The sequence below is a fragment of the Somniosus microcephalus genome, chromosome 2, assembly GCF_052327205.1.
Source record: "Somniosus microcephalus isolate GS21.2 chromosome 2, FLI_Smic_1.0, whole genome shotgun sequence".
In the NCBI taxonomy this organism is placed as follows: domain Eukaryota; kingdom Metazoa; phylum Chordata; class Chondrichthyes; order Squaliformes; family Somniosidae; genus Somniosus; species Somniosus microcephalus.
The window spans coordinates 277968164-277984965 of NC_140988.1; the positions used below are offsets into that span (position 1 = coordinate 277968164).

Consider the following 16802-nt stretch of genomic DNA (forward strand, 5'->3'; position numbering starts at 1 on the left):
CTCCAACATTTTCTGGTTTTATTTCAGATTCCCAGCATTCATTGTGTTTTTATTCTTATATTTGTGTAGGTTCTTTCTTTAGAATGACTCTGTCACAGCATTGTGACTTTTATGTTGCTTGTCAGCTGTGCCTCAGTAGTAGCACTCTCGTCTCTGAGTCAGAAGATCGTGGGTTCAAGCCCCACTCCATTGACTTGAGCAGAAAATCCAGGTTGTCTCTCCAGTGCAGTAATGAGGGAGTGCCCAGATTTTGCAGGAGCAGGACATCTCATGGCTTCCCCCGTTAGTTACAATTTTCCCCTCACCCTCCAGCACAAAACATTTTTTTGCCCTGCAAGTTGCTGGAAATGCGAGCTAATAACAGTGCAGCGAGGGCAAAGGGGCATCTGGAACCTTGGTGAATGATGGGACCAACAGTCTGTCTCCTTAACCAATGAGATTTAAGGATTGAGAAAGAAAGAGAGGGACGATGGTGAAGAAAATAGGGTGAATAGGGTCAAATCAAGTACAGAAAGAGAAATAAAGAGGGAAAGAAAGATTGGATTGAGAGAAGAAAGAAAAGAGAAAGGAAAAGTAAGAAAACAATGTAAAAATTTTAAATTTTAAATATCTCTCAGAACAATTTACTACCTGCAGGGTTAAGACTCCACAGTTTAAATTGTTCCCATTCTGGGCTGGAGAGGTTGATTGGCATTGTAGGAACACAAATCTCCTCCTTAAAAAGGTACTTACACTGTTAAGTAGCAGCCCTAACATTCTGCAGTGAGTTTAATTGGCAATTAATGTGCAAATGCAGAAATTTCTTGAAACTCACAGGAAGGTTGAGGGAGAGATGCCGTTTCCATGAGGCTAATGGCAGAGCAGCACAAGTCATTCTGCAACTTGTGGCAATTCGCAAATCATGGGGGTATCTCTTCCTCGCCATGTGTTGCCGGACGATTTACGCATTAATAACGGTGGGCGCCATTAAACTCGCCGTTATTTTGGCAACAAAATTTGGGCCAATGATAATGGTGTTGACGCATTGATTGAGAATAGAATGCAGCCCATGTTGTATTTCATAGTACAGAAGATTTATAAAGAACTATCGGAGTGATTATGTGATCTGGGATTCCCGGTGGGGAGAAGCACTCACAGGAAGCACATTTTGGGAAATCGCAGGAGCGCAGCCTGTGGATTTCCACCCATTAAAATTAATGGATGGAAAATTATCAGCTGCATAGGTTATCCAAGAAGCTCTCCCTGCGGCCATCAGACCACACTGGGGGCGCCGGGTTACAGAGCCACCCCGAATATAGTTTTCTTTTATGCCTGACCTTACCTGTAATCGTGTGTTTGATGCAACAATTAAACCATTCCTTAAAATGGAGTGCCAGTTCTCTATATGTGAGCCACTAGATATAAAACATAAACTGTTTTAGTACCTGAAAAACCATTGCGGAACATGATGCAAAATAAACAATCGTTGTCAGTTTCCTCGGGCGCTTCTCCCCCTCCGCCGCTGTAACTTTGGTGCAAGTTTGTGCTGTAAGCTTGTTCTCTGCTGAACATCTGGCAAAGCAACGGCGGCGGAGTGGGAGAAGTCCCGAGGAAATCCTGGTGAATATGTTTGTACTGCCTAAAAGTTCAAAAATTGTAGTTTTCATTATAGCTCTTTTGAACTGTTAGTTGAGCAGGGAGCTGCAGAAGGAATATATAAAGAAAAAGACAGACAAGAACCGAAAAAAAGGAGACACGCACAGAGGCACACCAACACGACCACAGAGTATCATAGAATCATAGAAAGTTACAGCACGGAAGGAGGCCATTTCGGCCCATCGTGTCCGCACCGGCCAACAAAGAGCTATCCAGCCTAATCCCACTTCCCAGCTCTTGGTCCGTAGCCCTGCAGGTTAGAGCATCCCAATTGCACATCCAAGTACTTTTTAAATGTGGTTAGGGTTTCTGCCTCTACCACCCTTTCAGGCAGTGAGTTCCAGACCCCCACAACCCTCTGGGTGAAGAAATTTCCCCTTAAATCTCCTCTAAACCTTCCCCCAATTACTTTAAATCTGTGCCCCCTGGTTTTTGATCCCTCTGCTAAGGGAAATAGGTCCTTTCTATCCACTTTATCTCGGCCCCATATAATTTTATACACCTCAATAAGGTCTCCCCTCAGCCTCCTCTGTTCCAAGGAAAACAGACCCAGTCTATCCAGTCTTTCCTCATAGCTAAGATTTTCTACTCCTGGCAACATCCTTGTAAATCTCCTCTGTACCCTCTCTAGTGCAATCACATCTTTCCTGTAATGTGGTGACCAGAACTGCACGCAGTACTCTAGCTGAGACCTAACTAGTGTTTTATACAGTTGAAGCATAACCCCCTGCTCTTGTATTCTATGCCACGGCTAATAAAGGCAAGCATTCCGTATGCCTGCTTAAACACCTTATCTACTTGGCCTGCTACCTTCAGGGATCTGTGGACATGCACTCCAAGGTCCCTTTGTTCCTCTACACTACTCAGTGTCCTACCATTTAATGTGTATTTCCTTTCCTTGTTAGCCCTCCCCCAAAAGCATTACCTCACACTTCTCTGGATTGAATTCCATTTGCCACTGTTCTGCCCACCTGACCAATTTATTGATATCTTCCTGCAGCTTCCTTCTTCAGTATCAACCACACAGCCGATTTTAGTATCATCTGCAAACTTTTTAATCATACTCCCTATATTTAAGTCAGGATCATTGATATATACCACAAAAAGCAAGGGACCTAGTACTGAGCCCTGCGGAACCCCAGTGGAAACAGCCTTCCAGTCACAAAAACACCCATCAACCATTACCCTTTGATTCCCGTCTCTGAGCCAGTTTTGAATCCAACTTGACACTTTGCCCTGGATCCCATGGGCTTTTACCTTTGTGACCAGTCTGCCATGTGGAACCTTATCAAAAGCCTTGCTAAAGTCCACATACACTACATCAAATGCACTACCCTCATCTACCCTCCTTGTTATCTCCTCAAAAAATTCACTCAAGTTTGTCAGACACGGCCTCCCCTTAACAAATCCATACTGACTATCCTTGATTAATCCGTGTCTTTCTAAATGAAGATTTATCCTGTCCTTCAGAATTCTTTCCAATAATTTTCCCACCACCGAGGTTAGGCTGACTGGCCTGTAATTACTCGGCCTATCCTTTTCTCCCTTTTAAAACAAGGGTACCACATTAGCAGTCCTCCAGTCCTCCGGCACCACACCTGAAGCCAGAGAGGACTGAAAAATGGTCAGGGCCTCTGCTATTTCCTCTTTTGCTTCGTTTAACAGCCTGGGATACATTTCATCCGGGCCTGGGGATTTATCTACTTTTAAAGCTGCTAATCCCCTTAATACTTCCTCCCTCACTATGTTTATTTCATCTAATATTTCACAATCCTCCCCCCCCCCCGATAGCAATGTCTGATTCGCCCCTCTCCTTTGTGAAAACAGACGCAAAATGTTCATTAAGAACCCTAACGACGTCTCCCGCCTCCACACACAGATTAGCCTCATGATCTCTAATAGGCCCTACCCTTTCTTTAGTTATCCTCTTACTCTTAATATATTTATAAAACATCTTTGGGTTTTCCTTGATTTTACTTGCCAAGAATTTTTCATGCTCTCTCTTTGCTTTCCTAATATCATTTTTAATTGCACCCCTGCACTTTCTGTACTCCTCTAAAGATTCTGGAGTAATTAGCCCTCGGTATCTGTCATACACCTCTCTTTTTTTCTTTATCCTACCCTGTATGTCTCTAGACATCCAGGGGGCTCTAGATTTGTTAGTCCCACCTTTTTTCTTTAAGGGAACATGTTTGGTCTGAACCCTACGGATCTCCTCCTTGAATGCCTCCCACTGCTCTGACACTGATTTACCTTCAAGTAGCTGTTTCCAGTCCACTATGGCTAAATCCCCTCTGAGCTTAGCAATATTTGCTTTTCCCCAATTTAGAATTTTTATTCCTGGTCTATCCTTGTCCGTTTCCATACCCACCTTAAATCTAACAGAATTATGGTCACTAGCACCAAAATGCTCTCCCACTGATACACCTTCTACCTGCCCAGCTTCATTCCCTAAAACTATGTCCAGAACCGCCCCTTCCCTTGTTGGGCTTGCTACATACTGGCTAAAAAAGTTCTCCATGATGCATTTTAGGAATTCCGCACCTTCTATACCCTTCACACTAATTCTATCCCAGTTAATATTGGGGTAGTTGAAATCCCCTACTATTACTGCCCTATAGCTTTTGCACTTCTCAGAAATTTGTCTACATATTCGCTCTTCTATCTCCCTCTCACCATTTGGGGTCTTTAGTACACTCCCAGCAGTGTGATTGCCCCTTTTTTGTTATTCAATTTGACCCATATGGCCTCGTTTGATGATCCCTCCAACATATCATCCCTCCTCACAGCTGTAATCATTTCTTTAATCAGTACCGCAACCCCTCCTCCCTTTTTACCTCCCTCTCTATCCCGTCTGAAAATCCTGTAACCAGGAATGTTGAGCTGCCATACCTGCCCCTCTTTCATCCACGTCTCTGTAATAGCCCCAAGTATCTTCCTGTGCCCTCAGCTCATCTGCCTTGTTCGCTATACTCTTTGAAAGACCATCACAGACTAAAACAAAACCGGAGATGCACACACAGGATGCAGAAAGAGATACACATGCAGGCATAAAGAAAGGCTAACACAGACCTAGACAAAACCACACATGGTCACACTCGTAGAGAGAGGCACAGACTGAGGCAGAGGCAGAGATGCATGGACACAGAAAGACAGAAACAGAGTCAAAGGGAGATAGTGACATGCACACACAAAGCTACAAAAAGCAAGACACCTAGATAGAGAAACAAAGGGATGGATTTTCACCTTTACCACTTGGGACTTAGGAGGAAAATCGGGTGGGTTTCATTGCAGGCGTACATCACCACTTGCCCCACCCAATTCCCCTCTTTGCATTCTGCCAGGCATTAAAGGTGGAAATCTACCCCATATTTTTTTTAATATCAGTTCGGAAAGAACCAGTGTATATAACAGTATAAGGTGCCATTTTATGAAATTGCACTTTCAGAGGAACCTTACCTGTCGGGAATGCATACCAGAAACTCAGATGTGCACTCCCCATGATTTTCCATCCATTTTCACCCGTTTCTCATTACTGACTGTCAGTTTTCAGAGGGGAATCTTCCTGAAAACTATCTAGTGCTGCAACACTGCCCCTTCTATCTCCAATATATTTACCATAATAAAGCCGCATTGCTAAAACAGCCAGTTTACTACAGCAAAATAAAATTAGTTGCTCTTTTTTAAACACTCTCTAACTTTAAAATATGTTCAGTAAAAGTGGTGATGGAAAATCATTTACACATATTCAAACAGATACAAAGGAAGCATGTCTATGCTCAATGTTTTATAATTCTCTTTTTAATTATGAAGAACACGATTCATATCTTTAAAGATTTATAGAATGGAAACTCACTGAAATGCAAAAGTGCTCCCATAAAGTTTCTTTGCTGCCCTGAAGTTGGATTCTTTGGCCGGTGGACTGCTTAGGAGCAGGAACTGGTGCGGGGTGTGCATGAACTTTAGTTGCTGTATGAAAGAGTAAGGTGACAAGTGTTATTACAATCTTACTACAGTAAATATATCAGCGCTTCACTAACCAATTCTGATATTGCACAACTCTGATACATACACATTGCTCACACTGTCTGTGCTAATACAGAAACTCCATTGTAACATGCTCTCAAAAACAGCCTCAAAAACAGGATCTTAGGAATAAATGACACGCAGTCCTGGCAACTGTCAGGTAAAGAGGTGCTGTCATCTTATCAGGGGAGTGTTTGGACAGGCTCGGTTCCTAGTTCAGCCTGCTCTTGAAACTCAACTGTGCAGTTAGCACAGGGAATTCATTCAGAATCTCGATGACATTGCACCTGCTACACTGCAGAGTTTCTCAATGCAATTTTAGGGCTCTCTATGGCATTGAAAAGCTATGTAGCTGCTGGGAATCATCCAAGGAGACAAGAAACCAGAAAACAACGTGGATGTCTGCAGACCAAATGCAGCATTGTTGAAACAGTGGATTAATAGAGGAGGCAAGAAAGAGAGCTGTGCTCTGTGTGATACTGGTGTGAGGGGGGAAAAGAAGGAGACAGGACAGAGAAAGCTGTGCTCTGAGTAATTGTGACATAAGGGAGAGAGAGACAGATAGACAGACAGAATCACTGAACTTGGGGGGGATGGAAGTGAGAGAATTGTGCTCTATGTGAAATGGATACCAGAAAGAGAAACAGCTTGACAAGTTGGAGGGCTGTACTTTGTGTAACACTAGCTCAAGTTGGTGAACATGTGGATAATGGAGGCAACAACCTATCCTCCCCTGCTAAAAATGTCCTTGCAATGCTCCAGTACAGACTTTTGTTGCTGCTGGCATCCCATTCTTCAGCATAATTGTGCACTCTACAGCTTCATAAATTTTTTGACATTTATACCAGTTAAATACCTCGCTAGTTGCTCGATAAGCATTAAAGGATAATTTCTGCAGATGATTCATATTTTTAATTGCTATTAATGGATTCACATTCTCAGACAATGCACATTTCAAAACTGTATGATTTTGTTAGCCTGTGGCGACACGCCACCACTGGACATAATCCGCTCACGGTGGCACAGACAGTCTAAGCAGAAGCCCCCAGCCAGGGGCCCTTTCCTCCAGCAACTTGTTTCCCGCAGGGACAGGCTGCCGGGAGCACTTCCTGTCTGGGAAGTATTTAAGTGGATGCGCGGGCTTTTCTAGTTCCTGTTTGTCATGTGGTTGGAATAAAGCAGTTGAGTTTTCAATAGCTCTGGTCTCGACTCCCACGTTTGCCGCGGTATCTCAACACTGGTGACCCCGACGCTCAGGACGAATCCTAAGCTAGCATGGCGGATACAAACGCAGTCACGGTTAAATTACCAGACTTTTGGGAGAACCTCGCCGAAGCCTGGTTCGTTCAAGCTGAGTCCAGATTCCGGCTGAAAGGCATTACAGTCGACGCCACGAAGTACGACTACCTCGTCGCCTCGCTCACCTACGCTACAGTCCCCAAGGTTTGGGCAGCGCTGCAGAATCCACCAACGGAGGGCAAGTACGAACATCTGAAGGCTGCGCTACTTAAAAAATTTCAAACGTCCTCTTACCAGCGCCACTGCCAACTCCTGGACCTCCCCGGCCTTGGTGACGCTTCACCATCAGACCTGCTTTCCCACATGCTGTCCCTCTCAGACGACAAAAATCCCGGCGCACTTTTTCGTACGCTTTTCATTCGGCAGCTCCCCGCCAGCATCCGCCCGCTCATTGTGGAGTCTGACTCCACGGACCTGAATGATATAGCCGAAAAAGCTGACCGGCTGCTCTCTGCACAGGCCGCTCGCGACGTCGCGCCCGACCTCACGGCAACGACCACGCGGTCTCCCCGGGCCGCTAGGCCCGACCGCCCTACCACTCCGGGTCACTGCTACTACCACACCCGTTTTGGCGCTAGGGCTCAACGCTGCACGCCACCGTGTACCTTCAAACCCCCCCCCGCACCGGCCCCCGCAATGGCCGCGGGGCAGAAGGAGCCCCTACTGTACGTCACTGACGACAGAACCAACCGCCGATTTCTGTGCGACACAGGGGCCCAGCACAGCATCACCCCCGCCTCCGCCCTCGAGATCCAACGCGGCACACGGGGTATCACACTGGCTGCAGCCAACGGCTCTGAAATCCGCACATATGGCACCCGCATGGTCACGCTCGACCTCGCGGGCCGCCGCTACCGCTGGGAGTTCCTCACAGCCAAGGTCCTCTGCCCACTCATCGGCGCCGACTTCCTACGCGCCCACGGCCTCCTTGTCGACATTCCGAGGCACCGCCTCGTCGACATCAACACTATGGCCCCCATCCCCGGCGCCTTTACCCCGGCCCATTCGGCCGGCCTCAACGACGCCACCACCCCCGATCGATACCCGGTGCCACACATCCAGGACTTCTCGGCCCGACTGGCCGGACGAACCGTCTTTTCCAAAGTCGACCTGGTGCGCGGTTACCACCAAGTCCCCGTACACCCCGCGGACATCCCCAAAACGGCCGTCATCACCCCATTCGGCCTGTTCGAGTTCCTGAGGATGCCCTTCGGCCTCAAGAATGCAGCACAGGCTTTCCAGCGCCTTATGGACTCAGTCCTCCGGGACCTGAACTTCCTATTCGTCTATCTAGACGACATTCTCGTGGCCAGCTCCTCCAAACAGGAACACCTCGAACACCTTCGCATCCTGTTCGGGCGCCTAGCCCAACACGGGCTCATCCTCAGCCCGGCGAAGTGCCAATTCGGCCTAACCGAGATCGATTTTCTCGGTCACCACATCACCCCTGCTGGGGCCGTCCCCCTGCCCAACAAGGTGCAGGCCGTCCAGCAATTCCCCCGCCCCACAACCATCAAGGGCCTCCAGGAGTTCCTCAGGATGGTGAACTTCTACAACAGGTTCATCCCCAGAGCCGCAGCCCTCATGAAGCCCCTATACGACTCCCTCCGAGGAAAATCCGGCAAGATGGACGTAGCCTGGACCACTGACACGGCAGCCGCCTTCGACGCCACCAAAAACGCGCTCGCCGACGCCACTCTGCTCGAGCACCCGAGGGCCGATGCCTGGGTCGCGCTCACCACCGACGCCTCCGACCACGCGGTCGGGGCCGTGTTCGAGCAGTGGGTCAATGGCGCGTGGCAGCCACTTGCCTTCTACAGCCGCCAACTGCGCCCCCCGGAGGTCAAATACTCCACTTTCGACCGCGAGCTTCTCGCACTCCACCTGTCGGTCCGCCATTTCAGGTTCCTCCTGGAAGGCCGCCCCTTCACCGCGTATGTGGACCACAAGCCACTCACATACGCGATGGCCAAGCACACCGAACCCTGGTCCGCTAGGCAGCAACGCCAGCTCGCGGCCGTCTCCGAGTTTACTACGGACATTCAGCACGTCTCCGGTAGAGACAACGTGGTCGCCGACTGCCTTTCCCGTCCCGCCGTCTGTGCGAATCACCTCACGGTCGACTACGCAGAACTAGCAGCGGCCCAGCTCACGGACCCAGACCTCCTCTCGGCGGCTACCAGGCTGCCAGGGCTACGCCTAGCCAAGGTCGCGCACGGGCCCGAAGCCACGGCAGTCACGTGCGACGTCTCACTCGGCCAACCCAGGCCGGTCGTCCCTGAGACCTGGCGCCGCCGCGTCTTCGACGCGCTCCACGGGCTCTCTCACCCGGGTTCCCGCGCATCCTTCAAACTCCTCTCCAAGCGCTTCGTCTGGCGCGGCCTCAGCAGAGATGTTCGGACTTGGGCCACCTCCTGCCTCGCCTGCCAACGGGCTAAGGTACAGCTGCACACCAAAGCACCCCTGGGAGACTTCGAGGTACCCAGCCGCCGCTTCGACCACGTACACGTCGACATCGTCGGTCCCCTGCCGCCATCGCAAGGCCAAACTTATCTCCTCACGATGGTCGACCGCTACACACGCTGGCCTGAGGCAGTGCCGCTGACCTCCACCACCACAGCCGACATCGCCAGGGCGTTCGTTAACACCTGGGTTGCGAGGTTCGGCGTACCGGCCGACATAACCTCCGACAGAGGCGCCCAGTTCACCTCCGAACTCTGGACGGCCACAGCACGCAACCTCGGGGTGACGCTCCACCGCACCACGGCGTACCACCTGCAGGCCAACGGACTTTGTGAACGCTTCCACAGGTCACTCAAGGCCTCACTCCGCGCCGGCCTGCAGGACAGTACCTGGACTGACCGCCTACCGTGGGTGCTACTCGGCCTACGCACCGCGGTCAAGGAAGACCTCCAGTCCTCGGCAGCGGAGTTAGTCTATGGACAACCGCTGCGCGTCCCAGGCGAATTCCTTCCGGAGCCTACCAAGCCTTGGTCGGCCGAACAGCAGCGGCTCGACTCTTTCTCTTCCGCTCAGCAGTTCGCCCCACTTCCGGTCAACCGACACGGCGAACTCGCACCTCACGTCCCGCCAAATTTACAGCAGGCGCGCTTCGTCTTCGTGCGACATGACGCGCACCGCGGGCCCCTGCGACCCCCGTACGACGGTCCGTATGAGGTACTACAATCCGGGGACAAGGTCTTCAAGCTGCGACTCGGCGACAGGGTCGAGACAGTCTCCATCGACCGGCTCAAACCAGCACACACAGAACCAGGGGAACAGGTCCCCGTGGCCCAGCCTCCAACTAGAGGCCGTCCCCCCGGCAAGCCAGCACAGCCGGCGGCGAACCGCCCGACCCAACCAACCAGACCGGCGACCACTCAGAGCCGCTGCGGCAGAACCATTAGACCACCGTCACGACTCGTCCACTCCTCCTAAGCGGATTCTGGGGGGAGCTCTGTGGCGACACGCCACCACTGGACATAATCCGCTCACGGCGGCACAGACAGTCTAAGCAGAAGCCCCCAGCTGGGGGCCCTTTCCTCCAGCAACTTGTTTCCCGCAGGGACAGGCTGCCGGGAGCACTTCCTGTCTGGGAAGTATTTAAGTGGATGCGCGGGCTTTTCTAGTTCCTGTTTGTCATGTGGTTGGAATAAAGCAGTTGAGTTTTCAATAGCTCTGGTCTCGACTCCCACGTTTGCCGCGGTATCTCAACAAGCCATTTGTTAATCTCAACATGAAAGACATTTCTTATATTTTTTGTGGGAAAAATAGAAATTTCACCCCCTTGATGCAATGGAAGAACTGAAGTGAAACTTTAACCCAAACCCAAATCTTTGAAGTGTAAAGGTGTACTAGTGAGGAGAGAAAAAGAATCAAAAACCAATGTAGAGATTTAGCAGATGGAAAGAGGGCTGTCCTATGAGGAGAGATTGAGTAGATTGAGCCTATACTCTCTGGAGTTTAGAAGAATGAGAGCTGATCTCATTGAAACATATAAGATTCTGAGGGGGATTGACAGGGTAGATGCTGAGAGGTTGTTACCCTTGGCTGGAAAGTCCAGAACTAGGGGGCATAGTCTCAGGATAAGGAGTCGGCCATTTGAGACTGAGATGAGGAGGAATTTCTTCACTCAGAGGGTTGTGAATCTTTGGAATTCTCTACCCCAAAGGGATGCTGAGTCATTGAGTATATTCAAGGCTGAGATTGATAGATTTTTGGACTCTAGGGGAATTGAGGGATATGGGTTTTAGATCCGTGATTCTGAGAGTATGATGTTTTTCAATAACCACACGGATGCTGTAACTTAACAATAAACAGGTATTTACTGGAGGAGGGTAGTCTCAAGACTGGGGTTACAGAGGCATGCGCAAGGCTTATGTACAGATGTGGTCACTGCCGGTACAACAGTATACAGGAGCTGTAAAAGTAGTTCTCTCAAAGGTACATACACTACAATTCCTCCCCTTTTAGATTAGTAGTACCCCTAATATTCAAATAACAATTAACACTTTAACATGTACATTAAACAACAATAGTCCATTTATAGATTCAGTCTTTGGGGCGGCTTCCTGACCCTTTCGGGATAGCGCCTTTCCTGAGGTTCTCGTTCTTGGTGCAGAGGCGATTCTGGCCCCTTTTCATCGGGTAGTTCATCGGTTTCCACTGCTACTGGTTCTGAGGTAGATGCTACCGGTATGTCGGGTTCATCCCCAGGTACTCGAGACATGGGGTTGACTCGTTCCTGTGACGCTAAGATCTGATCAACGTGGCGTCTCACAATGTTCTCCCCAACATCCACTGTGTACATTAATGGCCCCTGCCTTGTGCATATCGTTCTGGGTTGCCATTTCTCTGTTCGGTAGTCACGGGCCAAGACTGGTTGTCCTACATTGAAACTCCTTGTTGGCTTCTCATTGATGTGCTGGAATTGTTTGTCCTCAACATTTCTTCGCACATTTGGTCTGAGCAAGTCCAGACGAGATCTCAACCTTCGGTTAAAGAACATCATGGCTGGGGTTTGGTTGGTAACTGCATGTGTCGCGTTTCGGTAGGCTAATAAGAAATTGTCCACCTTATGCTGTAGTGGAATTTCATCGTCGCACATGGCCTTTATCGCCTTCTTAAAGGTTTGTACGAACCTCTCAGCCAAGCCATTTGTGGCTGGATGATACGGGGCGGATGTGTAATGCCTTACCCCATTCCTTCTCATAAATTTTCAAAACTCTTCGGATACAAACTGTGGTCCATTATCAGAACAAATCTGCTTTGGCAAGCCGTTTCTGGCAAATATGGTCCGTAGGACTGCAATCGTTTTCTCTGTAGTGGTTGAGGACATTTTTATCACCTCAGGCCACTTCGAATGAGCATCCACTGCTATTAAGAACATTGAGTCCATGAATGGACCAGCGAAATCAATATGCACCCATTGCCATGGAGAGGAGGGCCACTCCCATGGGTGTAGAGGGGCATGTGGTGGTGCATTTTGGACCTTCTGGCACCCTGAGCAGCTCTTGGTTTGGTCTTCGATTTGTTGATCGATTCCCGGCCACCACACATAAGCCCTAGCAAGGCTTTTCATTTTCACTCCCCCCAGATGACCTTCATGTAGCTCATTTAGCACTCTCTCCCTTAACTTGGGTGGAATCACACTCTGGCTCCACACATCACTGTCCCCTGGCATACTGACAGCTGTTCTCTTCTGGATGAGAATGCTGGCAACAGTGAGTCGCCATGTGTTGGCCATCCCCTCACCGTCAAATCATGTACCCGAGACAGCGTCGGATCATTGCGGGTCTCCTTCTCTATATCCGCGTTCGTTGCTGGCAATCGTTCAATTATTGACGAATAAAATATCTCGATAGGGTCCACTGCTGGTGCTTCCTCCACAGTAGGCAGTGGCAGGCGCGATAGCCCATCAGCGTTTCCATGCTGTTTCGTGCCTTTATATTCTATTACATATTGATTCGCCCCTAGAAACAGGGACCATCTTTGTAACCGTTGTGCAGTCATCACTGGAACGCCCTTCTTAGGATTAAAGATGGAGACAAGTGGTTGGTGGTCAGTCAGCAAGGTGAACTTCTGCCCATGCAGATAGTGGTTGAATTTTTTTACTCCCCATACTAGGCTGAGGGCCTCCCTGTCAATCTGGGCGTAGTTGCGCTCGGCTGAGGTTAGTGACCGAGACGCAAAGGCTACTGGCTTCTCCAACCCATCTGGGAATTTGTGCGACAGCACCGCTCCAATACCATAGGGTGATGCATCACATGCCAAACGAATTGGTAGTGCTGGGTTGAAATGGGCCAACACCTCTTTTGATGTGATCAATTCTTTACACTTCTGGAAAGCTCATCTACGTTCGTCATTCCACTTCCATGGTACCCCTGTTTGCAGTAGGGTGTTCAGTGGGTGTAATACCGTGGACAAATTTGGTAAGAACTTGTGGTAGTAGTTTACCAGCCTGAGGAACGACCTCAGTTGTGACACATTTTCCGGTGCTGGAGCCTTGACTACTGCCTCAATCTTTTCAGGGGACTTATGTAACCCCTCTTCATCGATGATGTGGCCACAATACGAGATCTGTTTCTGGAAAAACTCGCACTTGTGGCGATTAGCTCGTAGCCCATACTCCTTTAATCTGGTGAGCACCTTCTCCAAGTTGGCGAGGTGATCACTGTCATTTTCGCCCGTGACCAGGATGTCGTCCAAATAACACTGTGTCCCTGGAATCCCTTGCAGGACTTGATCCATTGCCCTCTGCCAGATAGCCGGAGCCGATGCTACCCCGAACACCAGCCGGTTGTATTGATAGAGACCTTTATGAGTGTTAATCGTAAGGTATTGTTTCGAAGCTTCTTCTACCTCCATTTGCAAGTACGCCTGGGCTAGATCAATTTTGGTGAAGCGTTTACCTCCAGATAGCGAGGTGAAAATATCCTCAATTCGTGGAAGCGGATATTGTACCGTGTGAAGGACTGGGTTCACTGTCACCTTAAAATCCCTACAGATGCGGACCTTCTTTGGTTCCCCAGGCGTATTACTCAACTACCTCTTCATTACAGGAATGATGGGTGTAGCCCACTCGCTCCAGTCCACTTTGGACAGTACGCCTGAACGTTCCAACCCTTCCAGCTCTGCTTCGACAGCTGGTCTGATCGCATAAGGCACTGGTCTGGCCTTAAGAAACTTTGGGCTTGCATTTTCCTCTATTTTAATCGTTGCTGTTATGCCTTTTAGTGTTCCGAGTCCCTCCTGGAACACTTCTTTTGCGTCAGTTAGCATTTTTGACAGTCGTCCAGGTGTGACGTCGTCATCCTTTTTGGCCTCAACCTTCAGTGCCTGTATGGAATGCCAATCTAATTGTATCTTTCAGATCCATTCACGTCCTAGCAGTGATGGTCCTCCATCTGGCAATACATACATATCCATTTTAGGTATTTCCTGGCCTTTATATATCACTTTCACCCTTATTTTTCCTTTTGGGTAGACTTTTTGCCCCGTGTACGTCTTCAAGACAATCTCTGTAGCTTTCAAGGGTATATGTGAAAATAGCCGCTTGTAGTCCCTTTGGTTTATGACTGTTAGGGCTGATCCTGTGTCCAATTCCATTTTCACTTGGACTCTGTCTATCTTGAGTGTAACCCAGATAGTCTGGTGATCCTCCATTTTGGTTACCTTATGTAGTTTCAGACAACCCAGCTCCTTGCTTCCGGAGTCTGTGTCACTTTTCTGTTCGTCTGAACTACTGTCCATCACCTGGTGTACCTTTTTGTACTTCTCCTGTGGAGATTTCTTACTGTTGGTTTTCTTCCCAGACCTGCAGACTCTTGCTATGTGTCTTGCTTTTCCACACTGTCTGCACACTTGGTCCTTGAACCAACAATCCTTCTGGTCATGTGTTGTTCTGCCGCAGCGATAGCACTTCCCTGTTCCATAGGACATTTCATTGGTGCCATATTCTTGCGGTCTCCGTTGTATCTCTGCAGCGCCCCTTGCGGCTGCTTCGTGTGATACTGCCATACTGAAAGCCTTGTCCAGTGTAAGATCCTTTTCTGATAGAAGCCGTTTCTGGGTTCCTTCACTTTGTAGCCCACACACAAACTTGTCCCTTAACGTGTCTGCTAGTTCTGCTCCAAACTGGCAGTGTTTCGATAGCTTGCGCAGTTCCGTTAGGTACTCAGCATTGCTTTCGTCTTTGTGTTGGTTCCTTTTATAGAACTTAAATCGTTCTGCTATCAGCAGCGGTGTGGGGTTTAAGTGGTCCTGTAGGATTTCTACTATGCTTTCGAAATTCTTGTTCACCGGCTTCTCTGGGGTTATTAGATTTCGCAGTAACCCATAAGTTTTTGCACCCATGGAATTTAACAAAACCAGTGCTTTCCTAGCATCTGGCACTTCATTCGCCCTGAAGTACACCTCGATACGTTCCACATATGTCGCCCAATCTTCGACTTCATTGTCGAACGTAGAGATACTGCCACTCTTCGGCATCCCTGGGTGTGATTTAACTGTCAAAAATGGCGTCTCCCGCGCTTCCCCTTCTTCTCCGCTGGCACAAAATGGCGTCTCCCGCGCTTTCCTTCCTTCCCGCGCTCGCCCTTCTTCTCCGCTGCGGCTTCTAAAAATGGCGTCTCCCATGCTCTTCCTTCTTCTCCGCGGCTCAATGGCGTCTCCCGCGCTCTCCCTTCTTCTCCCCGCGGACACTGTTCAGCCCTTGAGCCCTGGCTGTGCTCTGCGCGTTTTTTTTTTTTTTTTTTCTCGACACCGCTCGGTCCTGAACCCGGCTGTTGCTTTACCCTCTCTCTCTCTCCGTTTTGTTTCTTTTTTTTTTCTCGACGCCGCTCGGTTTTCAACCCCCGGCTGCGCCCTGTGCGCTTCACCCTCTGTCTTACCCCGTCGACGCTGCTCGGCTTTCTCTCCACCGTCGGTCGGCTTCAGCTGCCGCTGTCCGGGAAGGGTCTGCGCTGGACCTGTCGTCAGTCTCTTGCTGATCGTCGTGGCTGGGGAACCAAGCCCAGTTCTCCACAGCCTCCCCTGCGATGTTCACTCTCTGCCGGACGACTGGGCGGTTGCTCGTGGTCGACGCCCGTGTTCCTGGCCTCGACTTCCTTACACCGCCCTCCCGGAGCGAATCCTCGAAGGGAAATGCAGAGTTGCAGGTAGATTCGAATTGACACTCGTCGCCACTGTTAGATCCATGATTCTGAGAGTATGATGTTTTTCAATAACCACACAGATGCTGTAACTTAACAATAAACAGGTATTTACTGGAGGAGGGTAGTCTCAAGACTGGGGGTACAGAGGCATGCGCAAAGCTTATATACAGGTGTGGTCACTGCCAGTACTACAGTATACAGGAGCTGTAAAAGTAGTTCTGCCTTAAAGGTACATACACTACAATGGGGATCGGACGGGAAGGTAGAGTTGAGCTCGATGATCAGCCATGATCTTATTGAATGGCGGAGCAGGCTCGAGGCGCCGTATGGCCTACTCCTGCTCTTAATTCTCATGTTCTTAAGAAAGCGCATTAGCTGAAGTGGTCAGTATTTCAACTCCTTGACATGAAGTGTCAGGCCGGCCTGTCACCTAAACTCTCCTCCTTCAGCTCATTGGGAGGTCATTTGAAAGTGTAACGTTTGATGTTGGGGTATAGGGAAAAATATAAGATTGTCCAACTTGCCCCATTTGAAATGCATTTCTTTCTAGCTAATAAGAACTGCCATTAATGGCATCAAGAGTACATCATCACCAATGCAAGGAGTATATGATGGGCAGGGGTCTGTGAAGGGGAGAAAGTATGTGAGAAAAGGGATTTAAAAGTACAGCAATATTTTAAGTGTTGC

General features: G+C 49.2%; 1 protein-coding gene across 2 annotated transcripts in view; it reads right to left on the minus strand.

Annotated features, from left to right (window-relative positions):
• parp8 (poly (ADP-ribose) polymerase family, member 8) overlaps window positions 1-16802 on the minus strand; it is a 627363-nt gene that overhangs the window by 24522 nt on the left and 586039 nt on the right. For both annotated transcript variants that reach the window (XM_085972589.1, XM_085972580.1), the window contains 2 exons: window positions 5492-5604; window positions 1322-1394 (listed from right to left, as the gene is read on the minus strand). In XM_085972589.1, the coding sequence (XP_085828715.1) occupies window positions 1322-1394; window positions 5492-5604 (186 nt within the window). The remainder of the gene's footprint in view (window positions 1-1321; window positions 1395-5491; window positions 5605-16802) is intronic.